General features: G+C 48.0%; 1 protein-coding gene across 1 annotated transcript in view; it reads right to left on the bottom strand.

The window, feature by feature from the left end:
* Positions 1 to 26,599, bottom strand: part of RMDN1 (regulator of microtubule dynamics 1) — a 325,882-nt gene that overhangs the window by 123,873 nt on the left and 175,410 nt on the right. The window contains exon 5 of the mRNA XM_078687071.1: positions 16,927 to 17,016. Within this exon, the coding sequence (XP_078543197.1) occupies positions 16,927 to 17,016 (90 nt within the window). The remainder of the gene's footprint in view (positions 1 to 16,926; positions 17,017 to 26,599) is intronic.

The raw sequence follows: 26,599 nt of genomic DNA, 5'->3' as shown, positions 1-26,599 counted from the left end.
GGGGAATATGTATGCCCATGGTAGTTCCTGATGTGTGGGGAGTGCAGGGTCGAGTTTGATATGTGCGAACTCGGGAGAATGAATGCTGCAGAATGGTGTATGCGGCATGGTTGTGTTTAGTCTAGAAGTGCCACTTTTAGAAGTGGGCATATTTGTGCAGTGAGACTGCTGGCACGTGATTGGCTGGTGAGCCTGGCCCAGGAGTGCCTGGGCCTGCTTGTGGATTGACTGTCTGGTTTGAGTGTGACAGGGGCTGCAGAGCCCCCAGATGGTTGTCTGAGTCAGCCCGTGGATGAAAGGCAGTATCTGCTGCCAGGGAAGTGGGAGGAGATTAGCACCTGATAGTGAAGGGCTGTGCCTGCCTGCCACAATGCTGGCTCCAACCCCCCGCTGGGCGACTGTCACCTCTGTCCCTGATACTGAAGGGACTTCCCTCTAAACCAGTCTAGGGGGGCGTGGCCAAGTATCGAACATGGTGGACGTGTAGTCCCGGAGCTCCGTCCTCAGCCCTGAATACGAGCAATTAATCCTGGCATTCCTGCCTGCAACCCACCTGAAAACTGCCCAAGGAGTCTCCGAGTGCAAGCTGCGTGAGGCTGAGAAGCGCTGCCTCCCCCACACCGTGCCCTACCGGCACCGAGGCCGAGGTGTTCCTGCGGCCTGCGGCGCGGAGTAAAGCCCCGGCCTCGATTGAGTGGCCTGCCCGACCTGCTCCGGACCATTGCCGCATCCTGATCGGATCTCCGGACCGGAGGTGTGCCGCGACTCCTACCGAGGCACCGGAATGCGAGGGGGGGCCCCTGCTCTGTCCGTAGTCCAGCTGCCTCCCTCCATCCAGCTTTAACTTTCGCCGGCTTATTCTGTTGAGGGCCCGCCCGAGACACGAGGCCCCCCGGACCAGCTTGCAGCCCACTTCCACCACCGGCGGCGCCCACGCCTCCAGCGCCACCAACGCCACGTATAAGGTCAGTGGACGAGTGGAGAGTGCAGCCCTCCGTCAGACCTGTGGGCTCTGCTTCTCTCTGGCTGTGCCTCGCGCTCAGAGACAAGACGCGACCCGCCATCGAGACTGCCCCACTGGCGCCATCTTGCCTGCACACTGGGATTGAGGGGGGTCCACCTTGGGTCCCTGCCGTGGTGCCTCCTTCATCCCCCTAATCCACTTGAGGACAGGCGAACCACGTGAATTTACCGCGAGGTGGCACACATCAAAGGCCTGCGGACCGACGCTGCTCTGCCGCCACTGGGATCTGCGCCACACCGCCGACATTGCTTTACCCGGTCACAGCTCAGACCCCCCACAGCCTTTGCCTGCCTTCCGGAGTGAACACTTGACGGGGTTGCGGCTGTCGACTGCAGCTACTTCGACGCCACCCTGCACACAAGGTCTATGGGCAGACACCGGGGCAGGCCCCACGATCAGGGCGCTCCGACGGACATGCAGTCCACGGGCTCCGAGGACCCGCTTGCCTCTTCGAGCGCAGACATCATCCCGCCAACCGGACAGGGATCCCAGGACGCCAAGTTGGACCTCATCCTGAATGAAATACGCGCGTCGCGCGAAGCACTGGAGTCGCGTATGGACAGTATGGCGACTGGCTTATCCCTACTGCGGGCTGACCATAACAAGTTGGCGGAGCGGGTCTCTGAACAAAAGATAGCGCTGAGCGACCTCATACCGCAACAGACTGAGCATTCTACGCGGTTGGAGAACGTGGAGAAACAGCTCAGACACCTCCGGGACAGAGTGGACGACGCGGAAGGGCGTGCCCGCCGCAATAATGTCCGCATTTTGGGCATTCCGGAGAGAAGCGAGGGGAGGAACCCCACCCAATTCGTGGAGGACTGGCTGCGAAAACTGGTGGGCCAAGAGGATCTCACTGCCCTCTACAGTGTGGAGCGGGCGCACAGGATGCCGTCGCGACCTCCTCTGGCAGGGGCACCCCCTCGCCCCTTGATTGCACGCCTTCTCCATTATAGAGATCGGGACACTGTTCTCAGAGCGGCTAGGGAGAAGGCACCGATACGATTTGAAGATAAGAACATCTCAGTGTATCCTGATTTCACGCCCACAGTGCAGCGAGCCAGGTCCACCTTTCTGGGTGTTAAGCGCAAATTGAGAGACAGAAATATGAAGTATGCGCTTCTGTTCCCCGCCCGACTCAAGATATTACATGACAACAAATCCCATTTCTTCGATTCACCGGAGGAGGCAGAGGAATGGATGGAGGTCACGCTACCTCCACTGACCTCTCAAGACCCACTCGCAGATCGTCACAGCGGCGGTCACGGAAGCCAACCGGGCGGACGGAACGACGCTTCCGATTTGGGACGCCATCCTTCTCGGGACACACCGACGAAAACACACCCTTCCGGAGGTCAGTCAGCGGGTCATTCATCACCACGACTGCGGCTAACGGAGGAGGCGCTGGCTGCTCACGACGCGGGAGCGACTGGAGACAGACTCACCGTTACCACCGACACCCACACTGAGGTGTCCGGATCAGTGGACAGCATACAACTATTCCCTAAGATTACAGCTCAGATGGCAGCGGAGTACTGAGTGGCTACTCGATTGATCCCCTCCAGGTGGTAACGTATGACTGATCCTTTCCTTCAGGTATCATGGGTTGCTTACAGGGCCACCCTTTCGAGGGCTACCATGCCCTACCAGGCCGTAAAGTGACAATTTCCAGAGGCCTACTTCCCCCGGTATGCACACCAACCTGACTGTCCTGTGCTCACGTTGGGCACCTTGGTTTGGCTCCCGAGCCCGTTGGTTTGGGAACCTTATTGTTAAGGGGTTATATGTTCATGGAACACTCTCGCCTTGTAGCAACACTGAACTGATGTGGTCACCCGGGTGCTTCAGTATAACGCAACGCACGGACGGTTATGGGGCCTCTTAACGATTACCAATTGTGCACTTGGAATGTGAGGGGCATGGGGTCGGTACATAAACGCCATAGAATTCTGGCTCAACTAAATCGCAGGGGAACACAGATTGCTTGCCTCCAGGAGACACATTTGAACAAAGATGAGAACTTGAAGCTACGCAAGAAATGGAGAGGGCAGCTTTTCGCCACCTCCTATTCTGCGTTCTCCAGGGGGGGCGGCGATTTGGCTCCGCAACTCTGTCCCTTTCCAGATGCTGGAGCAGAGAATTGATCTGGAAGGACGTTATGTGTTTGTGCGGGGGCTGTTGGATGGGGATGCCATTGTACTTGGTTGTGTGTATTCACCGAATGCAGGTCAAATAGAGTTTTTGTCAACCATAAATGGAGTGCTTGCGGGTTGGGCTGATCACCGATGGATAATTGGGGGAGATTTTAATGCTGTGCTTGATATTTCACTAGACAGATCGCACCCCCCCTTACAGGCCACTGAGAGCAGGAAACAGGCAGATGCTCTAACACGGTGGGCGAAGGGTTGGGATTTGGCAGAGGCATGGCGTAGCGCGCACTCCCGGGAGAGAGAATACACCTTTTTTTCCCCACCCCACCAACTCCACACCAGGATTGATCATGTTTTCTGCTCCCGCTCCCTCACAGCCTCGATTGTCCGGACACAACACATGGGGAAAACTCTGTCCGATCACAACCCCGTTGAGCTCACTTGGCAGTGGGGCAGGTGTCTGGCCCCCATCCCGACCTGGAGACTGTCTCCGGATCTCGTCGAAGACTCGGTCTTCCGGTCATCCCTGTCCGACACTATAGAAACCTACTTCTCCACAAATGAGAACACAGCCAGCTCCCGGCAGCTGGAGTGGGACGCTTTTAAGGTCTGTCTCAGGGGGGCGGCGATGACTACCCGAGTGGGCATGAAGCAAGTGGTACTTGAGCAATTGAAAGACGTAGAGGGCTCACTAGCGTCCCTGGAGAGTGAGGCAGCGGGCACGAATGCACCTTTCACGCCACTACAGGAGGCCCCCATTAGACATGCAGAACTGCTGGAAGACCTCCGGCTCCTAGATCACAGAGAATACACGAATAGGCAGCATACGCAGGCAGATAGGGCCGGTCCCCTGCTAGCTCGCCTTCTTCGTGACTCCCCGGTATGCCATCCGATCCTAGAAATACTGGACCAAACGGGTAGCCCGACTTCCACCCAAATAGGGATAAATACAGCGTTTACGGACTACTATACCACACTGTACAGCCCCCCCACCCCTGTCAGAGACCGAGTTCGAGACCTTCCTGAGCGACCTTGACCTCCCCCGGCTTACCGACAGGCAATGCAAAGATCTGAAGCGCGCCATTTCGGTAGCGGAAATTAGACAAGCGATACGAGCGCTCCCGAAGAACAAGGCTCCCGGAACGGATGGCCTCCCGGCTGAGTTCTATGCAACATTTCTTGATCTCCTGGCCCCGCGGTTACACTCTCTTTATTCGGAAGCTAAACGGACGGCCTCCCTGCCACAATCATCCATGCAAGCGTTAATCACATCCCTCTTAAAGCCTGGCAAGGACGGGCTGCAGTTGGCTGATTACAGGCCCTTATCCCTCCTCAATACTGACTCCAAGATCTTGAGCAAAGTGCTGGCGTCGCGACTCATGCAGTTCGTACCGCAGTTGATCCACTCAGACCAATGTGGCTTTGTACCGGGTCGCAATACCGCCATGAATCTCAGGCGCCTGGCCCAGCTGATGCTCGGCAACCAAATGGGCACGAGCTCGGAGGGCTGCATTTCTCTGGACCTGAGGCAGGCGTTTGATTCCCTTCGATGGGACTATATGTTTGCCACACTGGTGAAATTCGGGATACCACCCGAATTCATTGCCTGGGTCAGATTGCTTTACACCCTCCCCACGGCTAGAGTGCGTACCTCCAGCCACATCTCCGGACCCATTGCTATAGCGAGGGGCACCCGGCAGGGTTGCCCGCTCTCCCCTCTCCTATTTATCCTCGCCCTTGAGCCATTGCTCTGCAAACTCAGGACACTGGCCCCCCGATGTGGTGTTCGGAGAAACGGGACGGCGCACATTGTATCCGCTTACGCAGATGACATCATATTGTATCTCCGGGATTTACGGGGCGACTTGAGCCCTATACCCCGAATCTTTGAGGACTTCAGGGCGATCTCTGGCCTCACCATCAGCGAATCTAAGTCCTATGTCTTCGCCTTTGCATCCACGGGCTTATCTATTCCTCTACCATTCGCTCCCCACGTATTCCAGGTGGCGGATACCACCTTCCGCTACCTGGGGATACAAATCTATAGAGAGGCGGACATGATGATAGACGGCAACCTTGGGAGGGCCATCAGAGCGCTGAAGGCACAGATTCAGTTCTGGTTAACACTACCCCTGTCCATAGCCGGCAGAGTGGCGATATCCAAGATGGTGATGCTTCCCCGCCTCATATACCACTTCACTAATCTGCCGTTCCTGATCCCAGCGGCGACATTTAATACCCTTGACACACTACTCACGGAACTTGTATGGGGACATGGACGCAGACGCATAGGCCTCGCTAAACTACAACTCCCCCCTGATTCAGGTGGTATGGGCCTACCGGACTTCAGGGCTTGTAACTATGCGTGCCAACTGCAATGGCTGGCCTACTGGGTAGCAGGACGCAATCTTCATGAAATCAATGTATCGGAGGATGCTCATGCCAAGGGGATGGTGCATACATTACTTTTACCTAGATCGGATTTACCGAGAGACGCCACACCTCTCCTCCGGTTGGCAGTGATGTACTGGCGGAGGGCACTTAGGTACACATCCCCCAGGACGTCTTATTCCCCGACGATCCCACTCCTGGGCATCCCACTGGGCTCTGGACCACTCACGACGAATAAGCTGGTGTCCTGGCATGACGCGGGGGTGTCGCACGTGGGCGACCTGTTTGACGAGGGGTGCCTGCTATCATTCGAGGACTTTAGGGCCGCGCGCGGCATTCCTAGGGGCTCATTTCTCTTACACGCAGGCCTTCGCCATTATATCTCATATAAGTGGTCGCCTGAGGGACGGGAGCCTATCACAAACCCTCTCATTGCCATGCACTACCTTATGGGTACAGGCAGCCATCTGACCAAATGGCTTACTGCTAGCATTAAGAAGGGGAGGGCCATCTCACTGTCGCCGCTCAGAACATCATGGGAGGGAGACATCGGCAGGCCCCTGAGAGACAAAGAGTGGGAGCGTATCCTTCAGTTTCCTAGGAAGGTTGCTAGAAACCCCAAGTTTAAGTTTATTCAATTGATGCTGCTACATAGAGCATACCTGACCCCACACCGCATACATGTAATGTTCCCTGATGCGGATAACACCTGCCCCCGATGTGACGCTGATGACGCATCACTACTACATATACTATGGCAATGCCCTAAGTTGGGATATTATTGGACCACTGTCCATGACTCGCTCGAGAGGGCTGGCGCCATGTCTCGTTCACCTTCACCAGAACATACCCTGTTAGGACTGGGACCGCCGACACGCACTAGAACCGTGGCGGCACGTTTTACAGACATGGCCCTATTGATAGCGAAGCGAGCAATCACGATGAGGTGGAAGTCATCCGCGCCGCCCAACCCTGAATTATGGAAGGCTGAAGTGATACGATGGGACAAAGCAGAAGGCGAGGCTTTACAGCGAGAGGAACGCAGGGGACTCCGGAAAACACGGATCTCACTAGATTGGTTTACCATAATGGGAGCGTTTGAAATGGGGGATGACGGGGATGATGACGATACCCAAGACTTTCCACAAATGGGGTGAACGTTCAGAACTAGGCCTCTCATGAACCTCCACGGCCCGAGGTGCACTGTGCTGGGGTACAGATCTCCCGGACCACCGATTTATTCCCCTCAACCCTACCTGTGTGTATAGAAAAAGCTACATGTCAAAATGCCACGGGTGACACAGATGCGAATACTGTGATTATATGCGAACTTAGAGAGTGTTGGGAGGGGTTATTGAGGGTGGGGGTTGGTTAGGGACCGACATTGGATTGTTTAGTTACTGTGGCTTTGAACAACAAAATGAAAAATCGTTGCTCTCTGTGCTTTTATACTTTAAGCGGTCACGTGCATGTTTTATCCTGATTTTATTTGAACTCCAATATGTATGTACATGCTCTAATTACTATGCTAATAAACAGATTTTCAAAAAAAAAAAAAAAGAAAAACCAGTCTAGCTGGTTCTCACACTGAGACTTCAAAGACTTCAAAGACTTTTCTGTGTATAAGAAGGGGCTGTGTCCCCTTCCAAAATGTTCTTGTTTTTGGACTTGAATCTGCCAGGGGCGTGCTGCTGCTGGGGCTCAGGGGAATCCCTGAGCCCTGCCCAGCCCCTGGACACTTGATGGACTTTCCCTAGGGAGCTTTGCCTATGGTCCCCTCCTTGCAGACTCCTGAGGACTTTGTCTTGTTTTTGCTAGGGCTTATTATAGCCTAAAAGCGCCTGGAAGCGCTTGGTCTGCTGTTCTAGCGCTAGGAGCGCTGTGTTTTTCTGTTAAGCGCTGGGAGCGCTTTTATTCCCGTTTATTGGGTTAATTTACGGGTGCCACCCCGTTTTAATTTAATTACTTGGAGCCGGTGCCCACCCGGCATTGCCCCGTGTTGTTCACCGCCGCTGCCCGGGGCCAGGAAGATGCCCAGAAGCTGCCGTTCGTCCGCGGTGAAGATCGAGCCCGCCGCGCTCTGATTGGGTGAGAGAGCCGAGCCCCCTCACCAGAGCCGCGCCGGGATTGGCCCGTGGATCATCGCGTCATCGGCGAGGCCGCGCTGCCATTGGTTGGCGGCCTCGCGTCAAGAGGGGCTCGTCGCAGGAGCCACGACGTGATTGTCTGGCCCGCCCCTGAGGCGGGAGCACGAGGGAAGAAGGCGCCGAGAGATGGCGGCCGGTGCCGCCGGTGCGGGGCTCCCATTGCTGGGGGAGAGCCCCGCAGGCACCAGCCAGCCGTGAGGAGAGAGAGCGGAGGGGGCGCGGGGCACATTGTCGGTGCCCGCCCCCACCGCCAGTAAAGCCTCGCGGCCGGTGAACAGGGCTCCCGTGTGCCGAGGGAGCCCTGCAGCGAGAGGAGCGGCGTGCTGAGAAGAGCGGAGGGGGCGCGAGGCACATTGCCGGTACCTGCCCCCACCGCGAGCCCAGAAGAGCCCCGCTGACCAGAGATCCGGTGAGTGTGTGGCAGCAGAGGAAGGGGAGGGGCGCCGGGACACGTTGTCGGTGTCCGCCTCCCTCCCCCGGTAGCGCGAGCTCGCGCTCATGGTCGGTGTGAAGCCACGAGGGCTTCCAGGGCGGCCCCGGTTGGCAGTGGGTCGCCCCAACGTGCATAGAGCCCTGAGAGGCTCCTGGCCCCATTTTATGTTTAGAGCCACGGAGGTTCTAGGGGGCCATTTTTGATTTACGAGCCCTGAGAGGCTCGAGGGCCAGTTCGTTAATTTTCAGAGCCTGAGGGCTCCGAGGGGGCATTTGAATCTACGAGGCCCGAGGAGCCATTGGTTGCAGAGCCTGAGGGCTCCATGGGCCATAATTGTTTAAAGAGTCTGTGAGGCTCTTGTGTGATGTCAGAGCCTGTGTGGCTCCAACGATTGAGCGCAGTTCTGGCCCTGAGGGCTAGTGAGAGCCCTGCCGCAGTTCTGCATCTCAGCTGCCCAGCAAGTAGTGGGCACCTGCATCGTTTAGGCCCCCTGACATTGAGACTCAGGGCGTCTGAGCCCCAACAAGGCCAGTTGGCCTAGGGACTGCCACAGGTGGTGGCTTATGTAGGGTTTGCGCAATTGTATGGTTATTGGCACCTCTGAATGTGATTTCTTACATCATGTGTTATTCCTGCACCTATGAATGTTTTTAGACATCATGTGACTTTTGCGCTACTGCATTGTTCTGGTACCTCTGAAGGTATTTTTATTGCATCATGTGCTTTATTCTTAACACCGCTGAATGTGTAGGTTTATGCATAATGTGTTTCCCTTTACTACTCCTCTGAATGTGTTTTATGCATCATGGGTAATGTGTTCTTTCTTAGACCCCTAAATGTATTTTTCTTAGGTGGTTGTTCTTTTTGATACAGGTGGTCCTAGTGAGGTCCTGGTCCCCTGCGTGACATTCTCCTAAGGTGTTTAGGGTTGCGTAGGTGGTATTTACCTGTCCCCAGTAGTTACTGGATGTGATTTACAACTGTTATTCTTTTTGCTATACTTATTCTAAGTTCTATAAGTGCTATTTCTATATCTACAAAGTGTTGATTCTGACAGTGGCCCACGTGGCCCTGTCCTGTACATAATCCCTTATGAATGTTGCCCGTGCCAGTTGGCACAATGTACATGTGTGGTTTTTATCTGATGTGTGTTTACAATACAAAAGTTATTTTAATATAACCTTGTGTGGAGTCCCTTTTGTGGTGTGCCTAGGATGTTGTTGCTGTTGTGTGCTGGCGCAAATGCTTAACACATTGCCTCTGAGTTTAGCCTGACTGCTCGTGCCAAGCTACCAAGGGGGTGAGCAAGGGTTATCTTGGCGTGTGACTTCCTTGCCCTAACTAGAATGGTGGTTTCTGCCTGGCTTTGGCGTCAGCCTTAGCCTACCAGAAATAGCCAGTTCTAACACCCCAGTTAGGATTTACAGCAGGTACTTCCCCGGCAAAGACAATACCCCAACACCAGCAGTGCTCCAGTCGGCGAAGGACCTGCCAATGGTCACCTTCCCCCGTATGCACTGCGCTGGTAAAATCAGCTAGTGTACCCACATTGGTCTCAACCCATAACACCAGGCGTGAATGGATGCTCCGCGGCCTACACTGGAGTAAAATCAGTGGCGGCCTCTCGCAGCCCTGATATATATGACCTCTACCTCAACAGCAGTCGTCTGATCCTTTGTCCCATATGGGGCAGTCACAACCCCAAAATCCGCTCGCGCTGAGGGCCCACCGCGGCGGCAGCACAAGTAGGGAACCGGGAACCCCCAGGCACACAGGCAGGGACGAGGCCTTCTCCGTGGCGATGACAGTAAGGTGACGCCGAATCCAGTGCGCACTCCAACGATGTCCCCCAAATGCCAAGAAGTGTCGGCAGGCACATTGAGTCCCCTGCAAAGGGCCGGTCACCGCAAGCTGGGAGAGGTGTATGCCTCTTTAATAGCAGGCACTGAACCGCTCCAATTCGTCAGCCGCGAATAGCTTCCAAGTGCGCAGGGGTCCAGAAGTAGCGTTCTAAGCCCCATGCCGGAGGTACACAGTTCCGTGCAATATAGCCCACCTCAGCCCGTAGTGCCAATGACGCTCCAATTCCGAGCTGCCACAGTCCCCGCTCCTCTATTGGGATGATGCAGATGGGCTTGTGGCTCAAGCAGGTTGTCCCCTTGGCAGGCAATTGCTCCACGAAAGCTCAGGCCGCCATCTTGGTTCTTGCTCACCGGGGCTTCCGTTGTCTCTTCTCCCGCCGCCACAGCAGTACGTTCGCTCGGGGCCTCTTAATTTCAGTCCTAGGCACTGCCCGGGCTGAGCGGTTATCGATGTGCGCCCCTGGGACCAGGGCACCAGCACTTCTAAAAGGATAATTGAGTAGGCTGCGCAGAGCTTGGAGCTCACCCATCAGCTGCCATTGGCCTGCAACCCACTCTCCAACTTTAATAGACATGAGGAGGGGACATTTTTAAATGGAAATAAAGCATTGTGTGGGTGTGCTCTGTCATTTACAAACCGCAGATTTGCTATTGATGTGGCCACTACCCTTGCACATGCATACTGTTTTACTGATAAAACTACACAGCACACAAATAATATTGTGAGGAAACTGTTTCCAGCACACTTCAGAATTACAAACAAAATGCTTTACCTGACAGCTGAATAAATAAAGTTAATTTACAGGTATCTACATTTTGGTGTGTGATGCAAAAAACACAACATCACACTTTCCTGCGCTCCAGCTAGTGTCACACAAATCACTTCGGGCTTTCGTGACCCACCAAATATCGGCTGGCGACCCACCAGTGGGTCGTGGCCCACAGTTTTGGAAACCCTGATCTAAGGTATCCTGGGCTTACTCTTGCATCAAACGCCTACCTATGCCCACACACGCTCCTCACATCAACCTACCAAATATCCGCTCAACACCCCATCCTCTACCGCCCACTCACAAATACATCCTACTACAGCTGTACATTACAATACACCCCTTAGAGGGTTTGAAGTGTATTTTTGGTCCTGTTGATGGCCACTAGACTGACACCAGAGGTTTGGAAAGTTAATTGCATAAATGGACTTAAATCATGAGATTAATTAACTTTATTATCATGCATTGTTCTGCCTTAATTTGGTTGTATAATGGAATTCTCCTTGAATTGTTAACACACTCTGAGCTGGGATACACTTTTCACCATTTAGCACTTGTGTCACACTGCAGTTCAATACTGATGTATTGTTCTTTGCAACCTACAATATACATTGTCTTTCACTAAAATAGTCAAAAGATAAAACTCGGATATCAAGTAAAAACCTTAAGAGTAGACAATCTTTGAAATTTATGGAATATCACTGAATTTGTTCCTGTTTTGAACAACAATGGAGACAGTTAGAAATTAATTCCCATTTTAGACACTGGATATTTTGACTATGGCCAAGGTAAAACAATAGGAGGGGATTAGTGATTCCTAGGGAATCTTTGTTTTCATAATTTTTACTTAGCCAGGTTCGAAAATCAATATACAGGGTAGCCCTATCTAGTTAAATTATACCCGGGAAGAGCAACCATGAATCATGTCTACTCGACTGGTTAACACCCCACCTACTAGTTATTCAAACAACCATTTATTCTAAGTTCTAATCAAATGTAAATCTTTAAGAAAGAACACAAAATGTATTTAAGACCTGTTATCTAATCTGAAAAGGGACATCATGTTTACCGCTGAAACCTGTCGGACAAGACGCCTCTTTTATAGTACATGATGCAATCTCTCTAGGGTACTGCACCTTGCTCGCAAACTACATGAATAACAAGCATTTACAATGCAATAGATCTCGCAATTACATTATTTTAAGCTATTGACATTGTAAATGACAATGTTTTTTGTTTTTGTTTTTTATTTTTAAAATATACATGGTGTTGTTTGTCTGAAGCAATCTCAAAATATCGATCCTGAGCTGATTAACTTCAGAATGCTGTTTGTATGTGTATGATATGACAGGTCTGTTTCCTCACTAACCAGGAGACTTGGATATCAATTATTTAACTGTCTTATTTGACCTATTATTCATCTCCGTCTTGTATTAGATGTTAGTTTGCCTTGTGCTGCACGTTGGCATTAGTCGCTAAGGATATGAATGGTAGCTACTCCGCCTCCATGAGGACTGCATTAGTGTTGCAATGCTAGAATGCCCATATTGTGCAGAAAGGAGATAGTACACAAAGTACTATTAGCATCATGCTCTAAAGAAATCTAATAGCTTCTACCGCATAATAGCCACTGCATTGCTTTGTAAAACTGCTGTTTTTACTTACTTGTTTCAATTTATATACTCTACTCATTTGCTTCCAATTTAAACCCCATACTGCCAAACAGTCCTGAATTCTAAGGTAAATGTTGACTCCCTGTAATAGAGATGAAACATAGGCAATGGTTACTTTTCTATGGGGGCTTTTGGAATGTGTGTGGGGGTGAAAGGGTGTTTGCCACTTAGACCCAGCCTATAAACGCCTCCATGCTGGCATTGTGTCTTAGTTCCTGACCAAGATAGATGTTCTTTCTGTTTCTGTTTTAAGTCTATTTAAAGTTTTCCTCCACACATTAGAGGATTTTGAGTTACTTTATTATTGTTTAGCATTTATGTCGGCCATTAGTGAACATTTCGACAGTCCAGGGATCGAGTTCCAATTTTTTAAAATGTTGCAATTTTATATAGCGCTTACTCGACCCAAGCGTATTGGAGTGCTTCACATAAGCACCAGTGACATTCTGAAGTTTACAATGAAGGCCTTATTCTGGATAGATCTGTGGAGATGTGCTCTCGGTGAGGGAGTGCAACGTCTCCCTGCCTCGCTTCCAACCCCTCTGGAAGGAAGAGGGTCCATGCTCAGCCATACTAACAAAACCACAACCCCTGGAGTTAGTTTGCATCCAGGGCGCCTCCCTGAAGAGGCTGCTTCAGGACAACAGCACAGGACGCCGCCTCTGATGCTCTCCCCGCCCGTCCTGCCACGTCGAGTTCTCTCACCCCACCCCTCAGTCCAGGAACGGCTTCCTGTCTCCCTCTCTCTATCATACTCCAGTCAGTGTCTAGGGCTCCATTGCTGCCCTTGCTGAAACCGGCCTCCCGCTGGCTTAACTGACTGGGTGCGCAAAATAGAAGACCAGCTTCTGTAATGGCGTGCGCTTGTTTAAATAGCTTTGTTTCACCGCTTCCAAAGGCTCAGAGGAAGCAGAATGCTGCGAGAAGCCATCGTTTAAGTAGAATTTTTTTTTTCTTTCAAGCGCGACTTTTTTTCCACTTTACATACTAAGTAATAAACTCCCCTCCCACCTCCCAAACAGCATCGAACGGCAAACCCCGTGGCCATTTATTTATTTATTTAATACAGCCTTGGTAATGCTTGTTATAAAGTGCGGCCGCGTTCTCACTACCTATTTAAATGGATCCGGTGCCTCCTGTTCCTTTCCGGTAACGCTGCAGTTGATTGGTTCCAGGAGGCAGCAATTCTATATTTCTCTCTTCCTATGCTGCACAGTGGACTATGTTGTGGTCCAGGTAGTAAGATTTGTGGGCTTAGTCTCCCCTGCTTTCCGTCACTTTACTAGTGTCCTGATTGTATTGTAATTGCATTTATATAGCGCTTACTACCCCTGATGAGGCGTTGAAGCGCTCTTTTGGCGGGTAGCATGCTACTCCGGGACCCATAGAGGATTAGTGTTGAATAAGTATAGTGAAACATGCAAGTACATTTTAAGTGGTGGATAGGTTAGTCAGTTATTTGGATTTGGAATGATAGCGGAAGGATAGAAGGAGGAAAAAACGTTTGTATTGATATAACGCTTGTTACCCCTGATGGGGTGTTGAAACATGCTATTCAGGAAGCCCATAAAGCCATTTTGGCCTCATAAAGATAAGAAACCTTTTACGCCAAAAGGAAGTCAGACGAGCCCGTCCAAGTGGGCCGTCTCAAAAAGAGAAAAGTGCACGACAGAGAATGCTCTTTCCCAATGGCTGGCCACCGTTTAGCATAAACGGCAAGCCGGCCAATGGGAAAGAGGGGCGGGGCTTAAAGCCTGCTAGTGAAACTCCCTCAAAAACATAAAATCTCGCCAGCGAGACTGCACATGTGCGCAGCCTACACCAGCGAGACCTAAAAATAAAGAGGTCTAAATGTGGCATAGAGAAAAACATTTTTGTCCTTTCTCACAGGACACAGGCCTCAAGAGCTCTAATGTGGTCATGCCTGGATTATGCCTAAAGGTTTTACATTGGGCTCCCTACATATCTAACCAGCAAGCTACAATAAATCCAGAAAGCCACAGCCAGAAAAGTCCTACTCCTGAACTCACTAGAAGAATATCCCTCTAATCTCGAAGGATTGCATAGTGAGTGATACACCCTCCTCATTCCCCATTAAAAAATCCTGCATTGGTGTGAGCACTTTCTCTGTGAAGACATGCATACTCAAGGACACATTACCGAAGACAACAAGAAGAATTAGAAGCCACCTAGAATTCAAGAAATCAATAAAGAGCTGGCTTTTCCTGAATCATGATTTAACTGACTTCATCTTATAGGTTTTTGTAGACACAATGTGTGAATCTATCCCTCCTGTTCTTTCTGCATTCAGGCTAAATATGCGGCTACATGCTATCATGACAAGTCGGAATCAAACAGGTGAGTAGCTACTTACACGATTAACCAGAAAGACCTTTGGGGCCTTGTAGGGAGAGGTGTGGCGCAGAGGCCAGGAAAGCTGACTCCAGAGCACAGGACTCCCGGTTCCATCCCCGGTGCTGGCGGCAGCTCAGCTCAGCACCATGTGACCCTGGGCAGTAGCTCACTTAGGCCCACATGCATCAATATCGGCTTTTGCGATTTCTAAAATCGCTATTTTTACCGAATCGCATTAAAAATGCGAATTTTCAATTGCGAATTCGCAATTCCCATTCATTCCTATGGGCCAAAATGCCCATAGGAATGAATGGGAATTGCGAATTCGCAATTTGAAATCGCAATTCATCAATGCATTTCAAGGGTGGAGAGGGGGGTCCAAATGACCCCCCCCTGCACCCATGAAATGTACTTTTCAGTATAAGTTACTACACACATGTCCCAAGGACATGTGTGTCTGTAACTTAACAGTTTAAAAAATGCATTTTTGTGCATTTTTAAACAATTTCGCAAATTACCACGAGGTTGAACTTCGTGGTAATTTGCACTTCCAATTTGAAAAATCGCACATTTTTTTGAAATGATGCATAGCATTTAAGAAATCGCAAAATTGTGATTTCTTATATGCTATCGCAATTTTAGAAATCGGAAAAATAGTTGCAATTTCTAAAATAGCATGATGCATCCCAAACAGCACTTTTGGAATCGCAAACGGCCGATTTAAAGGAATCGCACCGTTTGCGACTCCAAAAATGCTTGATGCATGTGGGCCTGTATCTCTCGATGGCCAAGTGCCTTAAGACCCTTAGGGGTGAGTAGTTTGCGCTTTACAAATACCAGATTTGGATTTGTGAGGGCCAAACATTGCTAACCAATTGCTACAGAACAATGCAATACCTGAAAAACAGATCTGTGAATGCAAAAAGGTAGGCAATCTAAGTCACGAGTCTAGCTGGTACATGCATCAAGGTAGGATTTTGAGAGTCCTTAATTGCGATAATTAGGGGAATCACAATTAAGGACTCACAAAAGCCTATGCATGTAGGAATAGCGATTCCTACACATTCCTTATTTGCGAGTCGCAAATAAGGAATATGGCTTCCCATTCATTCCTATGGGTCTACAGGCCCATAGGAATGAATGGGAGATTGCATGCGCAATTTGCGAATACCAATAGGTCCTCGCAAATTGCGCATGCAATTTCAAGGGTGCAAGGGTGTCAAAGGGACACCCTGTTGCACCCCTGAAATTGATCTGTGCACAAATATTGCGCACACACATGTCCCAAGGACATGTGTGTGTGTGTAACCTACAACTTTTAAAAATGCACTTTAGTGCATTTTTCAAAGTTTCTGCAAATTACCATGAAGTTCAACTTCATGGTAATTTACGACCCCTAGTAGCGAAATCGCTACTTCAAAGTGGTTCTTGCTTTGCAATTAAGGAATCGCAAAATGTGATTCCTTAAATGCAATCGCAATTTGAGAACTCTCAATTAATTGCGAATTCTCAAATTGCGAGGGCCTTGCCCCTTGATGCATTGCAAAAGCTAATTGTGCGATCGCAAACGGACGATTTTTGCGAATCGCACCGTTTGCGATCGCAAAAAGCTTCGATGCATGTGCCAGTAAATCTCTTCTCTGTAATTTCCAATTTTGTCTGAAGACTTTGCCCATTTAATCTGCTTTGAATGTTTAGAATCAAGTAGTGACTCCATTTCCAGTTCCAGAGTCAACTAAAAATTTGAGAAATAATCGAAAACAGCCATCTTAAAACTCACGAATAAGTGAACTATGTCCTTCTCTGCTGTTACTTTCTGATCCAGTAATACATCATCAGCGTACCGAATAAGAATACCCATACTTTCAATCATTTGACCATTACTGTCAAGTATGAAAGAACATGCATTTTTTCCAATACTCTTATCAAACAAATATATGCTCTTACTGGTAAAGTATAATTTCAATGTTCTCTTTTTTCTAGACACCATTGAGTCTTAGTAATATTACTTATTCATTCAAAAAATACTTTTGAGAGGCTGGTGTGGGGGTGGTAATTGAAGTCAAGGCTCACATGCCAAAAACTAAATTTACTGGAAAACGTATATATTAATGGAAATACCTCAAAATGTTTCTTTATTTCTAAGACGTTTGCCAATTTTGCTCGGATACCTTCATATTCTCCAATTTCACTTAGGCAGATGGCATACCACTGAAAAGTCAAATAAAGAACAACAAAAGATAGCATTAGTTTACTGAATTTGACGTAGATTTTGAAAAAATACTTTGAGGACTTGAAGTTCAGCTGTAACCAGAAAAGAATTAAATCTGTATAAGGTCTATATTGAATTTTACATAGTTCTAGTCTATAGGAGTCTGTAAGCATTACAAAATCTACTGAAGAGGTTTATCGTCCGAAGTGGTTCACTAGACATGCCCGGATGGTGCTTATGCTGACATCCAGTAGAACTTCCCTTTTGGATGTGCTGGTCGTAGACAGTGTAATTATTACTGATTACCATAACACATTTCAATTGAGAACGCATGCCTCTATGGTCCGCTGCAGCACAGTAAGTTCCTCTCTCAGCAAACTAATCATTAAGAGGTGATTCACAAGCAATCCTGGTGAGGGCGTACATTTTCAAGAGTGGGTGGCTGTTGAAAAATAGCAAACCAAGAAAAGACCTTATATTGCCTCAGATATTTTTCCTTGTCATTCACCCTCTGCAGATTTTTTGCACTGGAGACTTAATTCACGTTTCAAAACATCCACTGACAAAACATAGTATCTGCAACATGTCCAAATGTATACTAATACACCACTTAGCCAAAAGTGGTCACTCGTTATTTTACATGTTGACGGTGTTGTGTGCCTCCTGAAAAAATCATAAACAATGGATGTGATGATCATTCTTGGCATATGACGTCTCAATACTGTCTACTTGAGAGAATGTGTTTTTGAAGCACCTTCTGCCTCTTCATCGTACAAACGCACCAGTCCACTATTGACAGATTTAGGCTTAATTGATATTCCTGCTTTTGACAAACATTGGCCACTCGTGCATTGGATATGAGTCTAGGGGACGCAGAGTTAAGACCGTTCAGAGAATGCCTGCACAAGGTATAGGGTCTTGCTGGGGGGTAGGTTACTGACTGGTTCAGATATATTCGAAACTTGAATGAATAAATAGGTACACCTGAGTTATGGTCTAGCCAATGCTCTATTTCCACTAGAATGAGAATTATTGGCTCTGCCAATGTCTTTTAGTCATGTTGTACAGCATCGTGGCTGCTGTTCAACATGGCTAAACATTAGTGGTATGGTGTACAGAGGAGTGGCATATAGGAGAATTGCGCTGGGGAGAGTGATGTACAGTGGAGTGGCATAAAGTGGAGTGGAGTGGAGTAGAGCGGAGTGGCGTAGAGCGGAGTGGCGTAGAGCGGAGTGACGTAGAGCGGAGTGACGTAGAGCGGAGTGGCATAAACAGTAAAGTGTTCAGTAGAGTGGCATAAAGTAGAGTAGAGCAGCATAGAGTGGAGTGGCATATAATAATATGTGGTGTCTAGTGGAGTGGCACAGAGTGCGGTAGAGTGGTTTGGGGTGAAGTGGAGAAGTGGAGAAGCATAAAGTAGAGTGGGGTAGAGTAGAGTGGCATAGCATGGAGTAGCACAGAGTGGAGTAGAGTGGCATAGAATGGAGAAGAGTAGCATAAAGAGAGGTAGAATTGCATAGATTAGAATGGAGTGGTGTAGACTGGAGTGGCGTGGAGTAGAATGGTATAAAGATGAGAGGTACAGTGTGGGGTGGAGTGGCATAGAGTATAGGAGTGTGGCATAGAGTGGCATTGAGTGAAGTGCAGTGGTGTAGAGTGGAGTGACAGAGATGAGTGGTATGGCTTAAAGTATAGTGGCGTAGAGTAGCAAAAGTGGGGTAGAGTAGCGATGACTGGAGTGGCGTGGAATGGAGTGGTGTAGAGTGGCAGTGTTTGGAGTGGCAAAGAGTCTATTGGTGTAGAGTGGCATTGAGTAAAGTGGCGTGGAGTAACAAAGAGTAGAGAGGAGTGCTGTAAAGTGGTGTAGAGTGGCATACAGTGGCTTGAAGTGGTATGGAGTGGCTTGGAGTGGGATGGCATAGAGTAGGGTGGTGTTGAATGGAAGAGAGTAGCATAGAGTGGAGCGGCTTAGAGTAGAGTGGGATGACCGAGTAGAGTGACATGGAGTGCAGTGGCATAGAGTGGCGTAGAGTCGAGTGACGTAGGGTGCAGTAGAGTGGCATTATGTGGACTAGAATGCAGTGGAGTAAAGTGAAGTGGCATAGAGTAGAGTGGTGTGCTGTAAAGTGGTATAGAGTAGCATAGAGTGATATACAATGGCATACAGTGGCATGGAGTGGCTTAGAGTAGAGTGCCATAAAGGGGGATGGCATAGAGTAGAGTGGCATGGAGTGCAGTGGCATATAGTGGTGTAGAGTGGTTTAGAGTGGGGTAGAGTTGAGTGACGTAGGGTACAGTAAATTGGCACTGTTTGGAGTAGATTGCAGTGGAGTAGAGTGCCGTACAGTGTAGAGTGGTGTAGGTTGGATTGGAGTGGTGTGGCATAGAGTAGAGTGCCATAGATTAGAGTGGCATAGAGTACATTGTTGAAGAGTGAACAGGCATAGACTAGAGTGGCTTAGAGTCAAGTGGTATGGAGTGGAGTAGAGTGGCATGGAGTGAAGTGAAGTGGTGTAGACTGGCATAGAGAACAGAGGAGTGGAATAGAGTAGGGTAGAATGGAGTGGCGTAGAGGAGAGGAGAGTGGTGTGGAGTAGAGTGGTATGGCATGAGTGGAGTGGCATAGCATAGATTTAGAGAGGTTTAGAGTACAGTTGGGTAGAGTAAAGTGACGTACAGTGGGATGGCAGAGTAGAGCAGAGCGGCATAGAGTTGAGTGGTCCAGAGTAGAGTGGCGTAGAGTGAAATTGTGTGGAGGGGACTGGATTATGGTGGCATGGAGTAAAATGGCATAGAGTGAAGTGGAGTGGTGTATAGTGGAGGGGCGTAGAGTGGAGTGGCATTGAGTGGATTGGCATGGAGTAGAGTGGTTTAAAGTACAGTATGTGGCGTAGCCTGCCTGAGAGTTGTACTGGGTGGAGTGGCATGACATAGCATTGAGTTGCGTTGTGTAGAATAGAGTGGTACACAATGGAGTAGCGTGAGAATGAAGAAGAGTAGAGGCGAATGAAATGGTGTAGAGTGGAGTTGTGTAGAGTGAAATAGAGTAGAGTGGCCTAGAATGGAGTGGAGTGGAGTCGAGTGGCATAGTGTGGAGTGGCCTAGAGTGCCACAGAGTACAGTACAGTCATGTGGAGTGGTGTCACATTGAGTGGCGTAATATGGCATTCTGTGGAATAGAGTGGCGTGGAATAGAGTGGAGTGACGTAGAGCGGAGCAGAATGGCTTAGAGTGATGTGAAGTGATGTAAAGTGTTGTGGAGTGCCGTATAATGGAGTGGCATAGAAGGGTGTGGGATTGCATAGAGTAGAGTGGCACTGAGTGGAGCGAAGTAGAATGGAGTGGTCTAGAGTAGAGAGATGTAGAGTGGAGAGCCATAGAGTGGAGTGGCGTGCCGTGCCATACAGTGGTACTGGGTGGAGTGGCATCGAGCATCATAGAGTTGAGTGGTGTAGAGTAGAGTGGCATGGCATAGAGGGGCACAGACTGAAGTACAGTCACAGAGTGGAGAAGAGTGGCATAGAGCAGAATGGAGTAGAGTGGAGTGGCATGGAGTGGTGGATAGTAGGGTGGCCTAGAACAGACTGGAGTCATGTGGAGTGGAGTGGCAAAGAGTGGCTTAGTATGGCATTTGATGGATCGGAGTGGTGTAGAGTAGAGTGGAGTGAGGTAGAGTTGAGTGAAATGGCGTAGAGTAGAGTGGTGTGTAGTGGAGTAGAGTGGCGTGAAGTGGCATATATTGGAGTGGAGTGGCATAGAGTATAGTAGAGTCGTGTGAAGTAGAGTGTCAAAGTGGGGTGTCGTAGAGTGGAGAGGCATGGAGTGGGGTGGAGTAGAGGGGCACAGAGTAGAGTGGTGTGGAGTAGAATGGCTTACAGTAGAATAAATTGGAGTGGAGCAGAGTGACGTAGAGTAGAGTGACAGAGTGAGATGGTGTAGAGTAAAATGGAGTGGATTGGCACTGAGTGGAGTAGAATGGCGTGGAGTGGTGTAGAGTGGCATTGTGTGGAGGGGGCTGGAGCAGTATAGAATAGAGTGGCATAGATTGGAGCAGAATATATTGGCATAGATTAGAGTGGTGTAGAGTTGAGTTGAGTGGTGTAGAGTGGAGTGGCGTAGAATGATGTAGAGCAATTTGCATAGAGTGGAGTGGCGTAGAGTGGTATTGGGTGGAGTGGCTTGGAGTAGCATAAAGTAGAGTGGCATATAGTAGAGTGGTATGGCATAGAGTAGCAGATAGTGGGATGGATGGGCATAGAGTGGAGTGGCATGGAGTAGAGTGGCGTGGAGTGGTATGAAGTGACAGAGTGGAGTGGTATGCAGTAGACTGGCATATAGTGGAGTGGCATGGCAGAGAGTGGCGTGGAGTAGAATGGCGTAGAGTTGAGGGACATTGAGCAGAGTAGAGTGGGGTAGAGTGGAGCAGCATAGAGTAACGTGGAGTGGCGTGGAGGGGTATCGAGTGGTGTGGAGTAGCATAGAGTAGACTGGCATAATATAGGTTTTGTGTAAAAATGAGTGAAGCAGTATAGAGTAGCTTAGAGTGGAACAGCATAGAGTGGAACAGCATAGAGTGGAGTGGTGTAGAGTGTTATTGGGTGGAGTGGTGTGGAGTAGCATAGAGGGGAAAGGAGTGGCATAGACCTTGGATGACACAAATAGCCATCCACCAAAGGTGGGAGGCCAAACACTAAGCAACCTATTGTATGCAGACGACCTGGTTCTCTTTAGTCTTACGAGGGTCGGGCTACAAAGGCTTCTGGACAAACTGCTCATCTATACGAAACTGAACCAGCTAGAGGTAAATCTAAAGAAAACGCAAGTTGTCCCCTTTGGTAAGAAACGTTACACTGGCGAAGGTGGTCATTTAACAACGCATGCCTCGTCACTGGCCAATCGTACAAATACCTGGGTGTCCACCTGGATTCTAGACGCAACCTCTCAAAACAGCGTCGAGAGATCTCAGTCAAAGCCACGACCCTAGTGGTGTCACTAGGCAAGCTCTCTAAAAAACGTTCAGGTCCAACTCTAATGCCTTTTTTAGAAGTAATGAGAGCTAAAATTGGCCCCACTTTATCATACGGCATGGAGACATTCAGGGGTAAATTGAACATAGCTTTGAATAGGCACACAACCAAAATCTATAAAAAGGTCCTCCAGTTACCAAGGTCTGCATCTGCTGCCCAGATAAGACTAGAGTTGGGGTTACTGAATTATGACGCCTCAGACATTGGGGTATACCTGAATCTCTGCCACAAACTGAGACAGGCGAACCCGGGCACACTGGAATCCTTAGTCTGGTTAGAAATTTCCCAGAAAAACCCAGGTGGAACATTTGGTCGCCTCTTCAAGGACGCAATTCAGCAAACCTCAGCAAGTGAATTATGGGCTCTCAACCCTGGTCAGACAGCTTTTAAAATGGGTATAAAAAATGTATGAGAATGAAATCTCTTATCATGGACAAAGCACACTTTTCAAAACGCAGCCACGCTTGGGCCCTTTTAAACTCATATAGCCGGTTAGTCCCTGCCTCTTACTTGGCCTGTACATACACGCTGTATCTTAAACGCAGTTTCACCGCTATCAGAATGGGTGACTGGCGATTTTTGCAAGATCTACCCTCATGGCGACGCACGGCATAGGACGTAACCTGCAGAGGATGTGGCAAAGTAGCTGAAACTCTGATGCACGTGGTCTGCTTCTGCCCAGCCTTCAACTCTGAACGTAGGTCCAAACTTAAAGTTGAATGGAACAACCAGGGTGTCCGATCCTGTAGGCAAGCGATTATAGTGGCTCTGAACCCCGAAAACACTGTTTTAAACATAAAACTCACAAAATTCATTCAGCTGGCATACCGCAACCTTAACCAAATTGGGTCCTGCTAATGCTCCCCCCCCCCTTCCAAATATATATATATTTTTTTAATCTTGATGTTCTCAATAATAGTTTTTAATCTTGACGGGGGACAAAACGAAATCCAATCATTGAATTAGGACTGTTGGCGGTCCTGCACATGTACGGCTCCATGGGCAATGGGCACTTTATAAAAGGGTTGATGGGAAAAGTATCTTGCACAATACGTCTTAATCTACTCTCTTTTTTATCATTATTGCCCTTCGTATTCATTTTTCTTTTAAACTGTATGGACTAAGGAGACCCAAGAGCGGACAAATTCTTCTTTTATATTGCTGCCTATTAACTGTTATATGTATTTTTCTTGTTTTAACAGTCGCTATATAATGTGAACTTTGTAACTTCTTTTAAAGATATATGTTTATATCTAAATAAATATATTTTTGATTTGATTTGATTTTGAGTGGCATAGAATAGAGTGGTGTAGAATAGAGTGGATTGGCGCAGAGTAGAGTGGTGTAAAGTAAAGTAGTTTAGAGTGGAGTAGGGTAGAGTAGATTGGAGTAGAGTGGTGTAGAGTGGCGTACAGTAGAGTGGCATAAAGTGGAGTGGCATAGACTGGCATAGGGGATGGCACAGAGTGACTGTGTCATCCCACACAGAATGGGATGACACAGAGTAGAGAGGCGTAGAGTGGAATGGTTGAGGGTGCCACAGAATGGCATTATGTGGATTGGCATGACATGGCGTAGAGTAGTGTAGAATACAAAGGCGCAGAGTGGAGTAGAATGTCGTAAAGTGGATTGGCATAGAGTGGTATGGTGTGGAGTGGCGTGGAGTAGCATAGAGTAGATTGGGGTAGAACAGAATGGAGTAGAGTGGCATAGAGTGAAATGGAGTTGCGTAGAGTGGTATTGGGTGGAGTGGCACGGAGTAGCTTATAGTAGAGTGGCATAAAGTGGAGTGGAGCAGAATAGAGTGGCCTAGAGTCAAATAGCATACAGTATGTAGCATTGAGTGGAGTGACAGAGTGTCATAGAGTGGCATTTGGTGGAGTGGCGTGTAGCAGTATAGAGTAGACTGACAAAGTGAAGCAGAGTAGAGTGATGTAGAGTGGCTCAGAGTGGACTAGCATAGAGTAGAGTGGTGTAGAGTATGTGGTAAAGAGTGGAGTGGTGTAGAGTTAGTTTGGGTGGAGTTGGGTGGAGCAGCATAGACTAGAGTGGTGTAAAGCAGAGTGGCATAGAATGGAGTAGAGTGGCAGAGAGTGGAGAAGAGTGTTGTGGAATAGAGTGGCCTAGAGCGGATTGGCACAGTGTAGAGCAGCGTAAAGTAGAGTGGGGTGAAATGGAGCGGAGTGGCATAGAGTGGGATGGAGAAGAGCAGAGCAATGTAGAGGGATTGGCATGAACTAGAGTAGACAGCTAATGACTAGCTCACTGCACCACCAATAAGTTCCCCAAATATCCTCATTGAATAGTTGCCTACCTCTTGTGGATCAGCTGCCCGACATCACAATGTTACAAATAATACAACAAAAAAGAGAGGCAACGTCTAGTAATCAATTCCATAAGAGTTACATAAATTGTTTTGATAGGTCAAGAAAGGATCCAGGGGAACTATGAATATTTGGTGTATGTAACTAACTGGCTTCAAATTTGGCAGTTTTGGTTTCACAAAGAATCTAGAGGTATTTAAAAGTTTGGTAGAGGCTGTATTTTGTGAAGAAAGTGGAAGAAACAATAAAGGATGGATTTTTAAGAACATCAGTTTGGGCTGTTTGAAGCCTTTTTGTCTTGGTCTATATAAACAATTTATGGAACTCTTAGGTAATTGATTACAAGACGTTGCCTATCTTTTTAGTTGAACAGAGTGGAGTTGAGTGGCATAGAGTGGAGAGGCTTAGAGTAGAGTGGCGTATAGTGCCATAGAGAGGTATTGGGTGTAGTTGCCTGGAGTAGCAGAGTAGAGTGCGTAGAATAGAGGGCTGTAGAGTATAGTGACTTGGCATAGTGTGGTGTATAGTAGAGTGGCATAGAGTGAAGTGGAATAGAGAGGCTCAGAGTGAAATGGAGTGGAGTGGAGTACAGCGTAGGGCCATAGTGTAAAGTTGCATAGAGTAGAGTGCAGTAGAGTAGAGTGGCATGGAGTGAAGTGGCATAGAGAAGTGTGGAGTGGAGTGAAGTGGCATAGAGTAGAATGGAGTGGTGTAGAGTAGTATTGTGAGGAGTGGAGAGGCACAGAGTAAAGTGGAGTGATAGAATGGAGTGATAGAATGGAGTGATGTAGAGTGGCATAGAATGAAATGGCTTAAAGTACAGTCACGTGGAGTAGAGTGGAGGAGCATAAGGTAGCACAGAGTAGTACTGTTTGGGGTGTACGTAACTAAAGCGTCAATAGAAATGGCAGATAAAGTAAAAGCAACATAAATAAGTTGTACAACGGTTTTAAAAGTGTGAAAGCACATTGCACGGCCAGGGATACAACAAAAATTCGTATAAAATACATTTTAAACAATAGTATGTCGCAAAAAGACGAGGAAGAACAAAGACGATCAAGAACACATGTATTTGGCCTGTGCTCCAGGTAGGAGCTAACACAAAGAAAGAATGTAAGCCTTCGGGAGCTAAGCAATCGAAAGGTTGCAAAGGAGAGTGACAACGAAAATAACCAACGTGTGCCATGTGCGGGTTGTAAGCCTACTGAATAGTAAAGAATAGTCTTGCAGCACAATGCATGCGCTGTGTAGGAGAGACCTAAAAAACGTGTGCATTAAATTCAGATTCGGTACTCTAGCTCTGAGTAAACTTGCATATTAATGGAGTATCTCTTCTGGGAAATCCAGGTATTGTCTTAAATGCGTTAGCCACTAGCTGGTCCTTTTAGTGGCTTGGCTAAATGATAAAGAGCACAGAAGGAAGTCAGGCAAAAAAACTAGCTGGAGTATGAAATGCAGACATTTCTAAAATCCTGATGTTTGCCATCTGACAAAATCTATTTTCTGCTTGGGCATTAAGGCGACAACACACAAAGCTTCAAATATTAAGACAACACACCAGGCCCTAATTGTTTAACATCTTATTACATTTGATCCTATTTTACAAATGTTTACTTTATGCAGCACTCTGGTTTATGGCTATGATAGTACATTGAGATGTTTTAGAATGCTGCTTTTACACGAATCCTTGTCATTTAGCAAATGTGTTTTATTGTATTTCGTGGCAACCCAAAAAAAGTGTATTTTGACTACACTGCAGTGGAACCTAAAGAATACCTGCAGATATAAGAGCAAAAACATTTTAGAATTTGTAAAACAGCAACAACAAGTTGTTACTCAGTATTGCAGTTTGCTGTACTGAATTATGTAGCCCATCACTTACTAGCCAACCCCACTTAGAGGTAATATATCCTCACAACCCTCCTCCCTCTAATCGCTAGACAACTCTCTCACCATTATTTTTCTCTAACTCATCTACTCGTGTGCTATTCCTCTTGATCCATATTATTTATTTTTCTTTATAAATCATAATATAATAATTGTAACATATTGTAATAGCATTGCATACAATACAGTCAAAATGTTATGGAGCATTTGACACGGACATTGTATAGTAGCGCAATCTTTTTTTCACTGCATAATCCATATCAGTCCCACCACCTCCTCCATATTTCGCGGTATTTTTTATCACATCCCCTGTCATTATAAAAGGGGTCCTCTATTTAAGAACA

This window comes from Lissotriton helveticus, chromosome 4_1, assembly GCF_964261635.1.
Source record: "Lissotriton helveticus chromosome 4_1, aLisHel1.1, whole genome shotgun sequence".
NCBI classification, from domain to species: Eukaryota; Metazoa; Chordata; class Amphibia; order Caudata; family Salamandridae; genus Lissotriton; species Lissotriton helveticus.
Note: the sequence above shows the minus strand (reverse complement) of the source record. Positions and strands in the feature narration are given on the sequence as shown.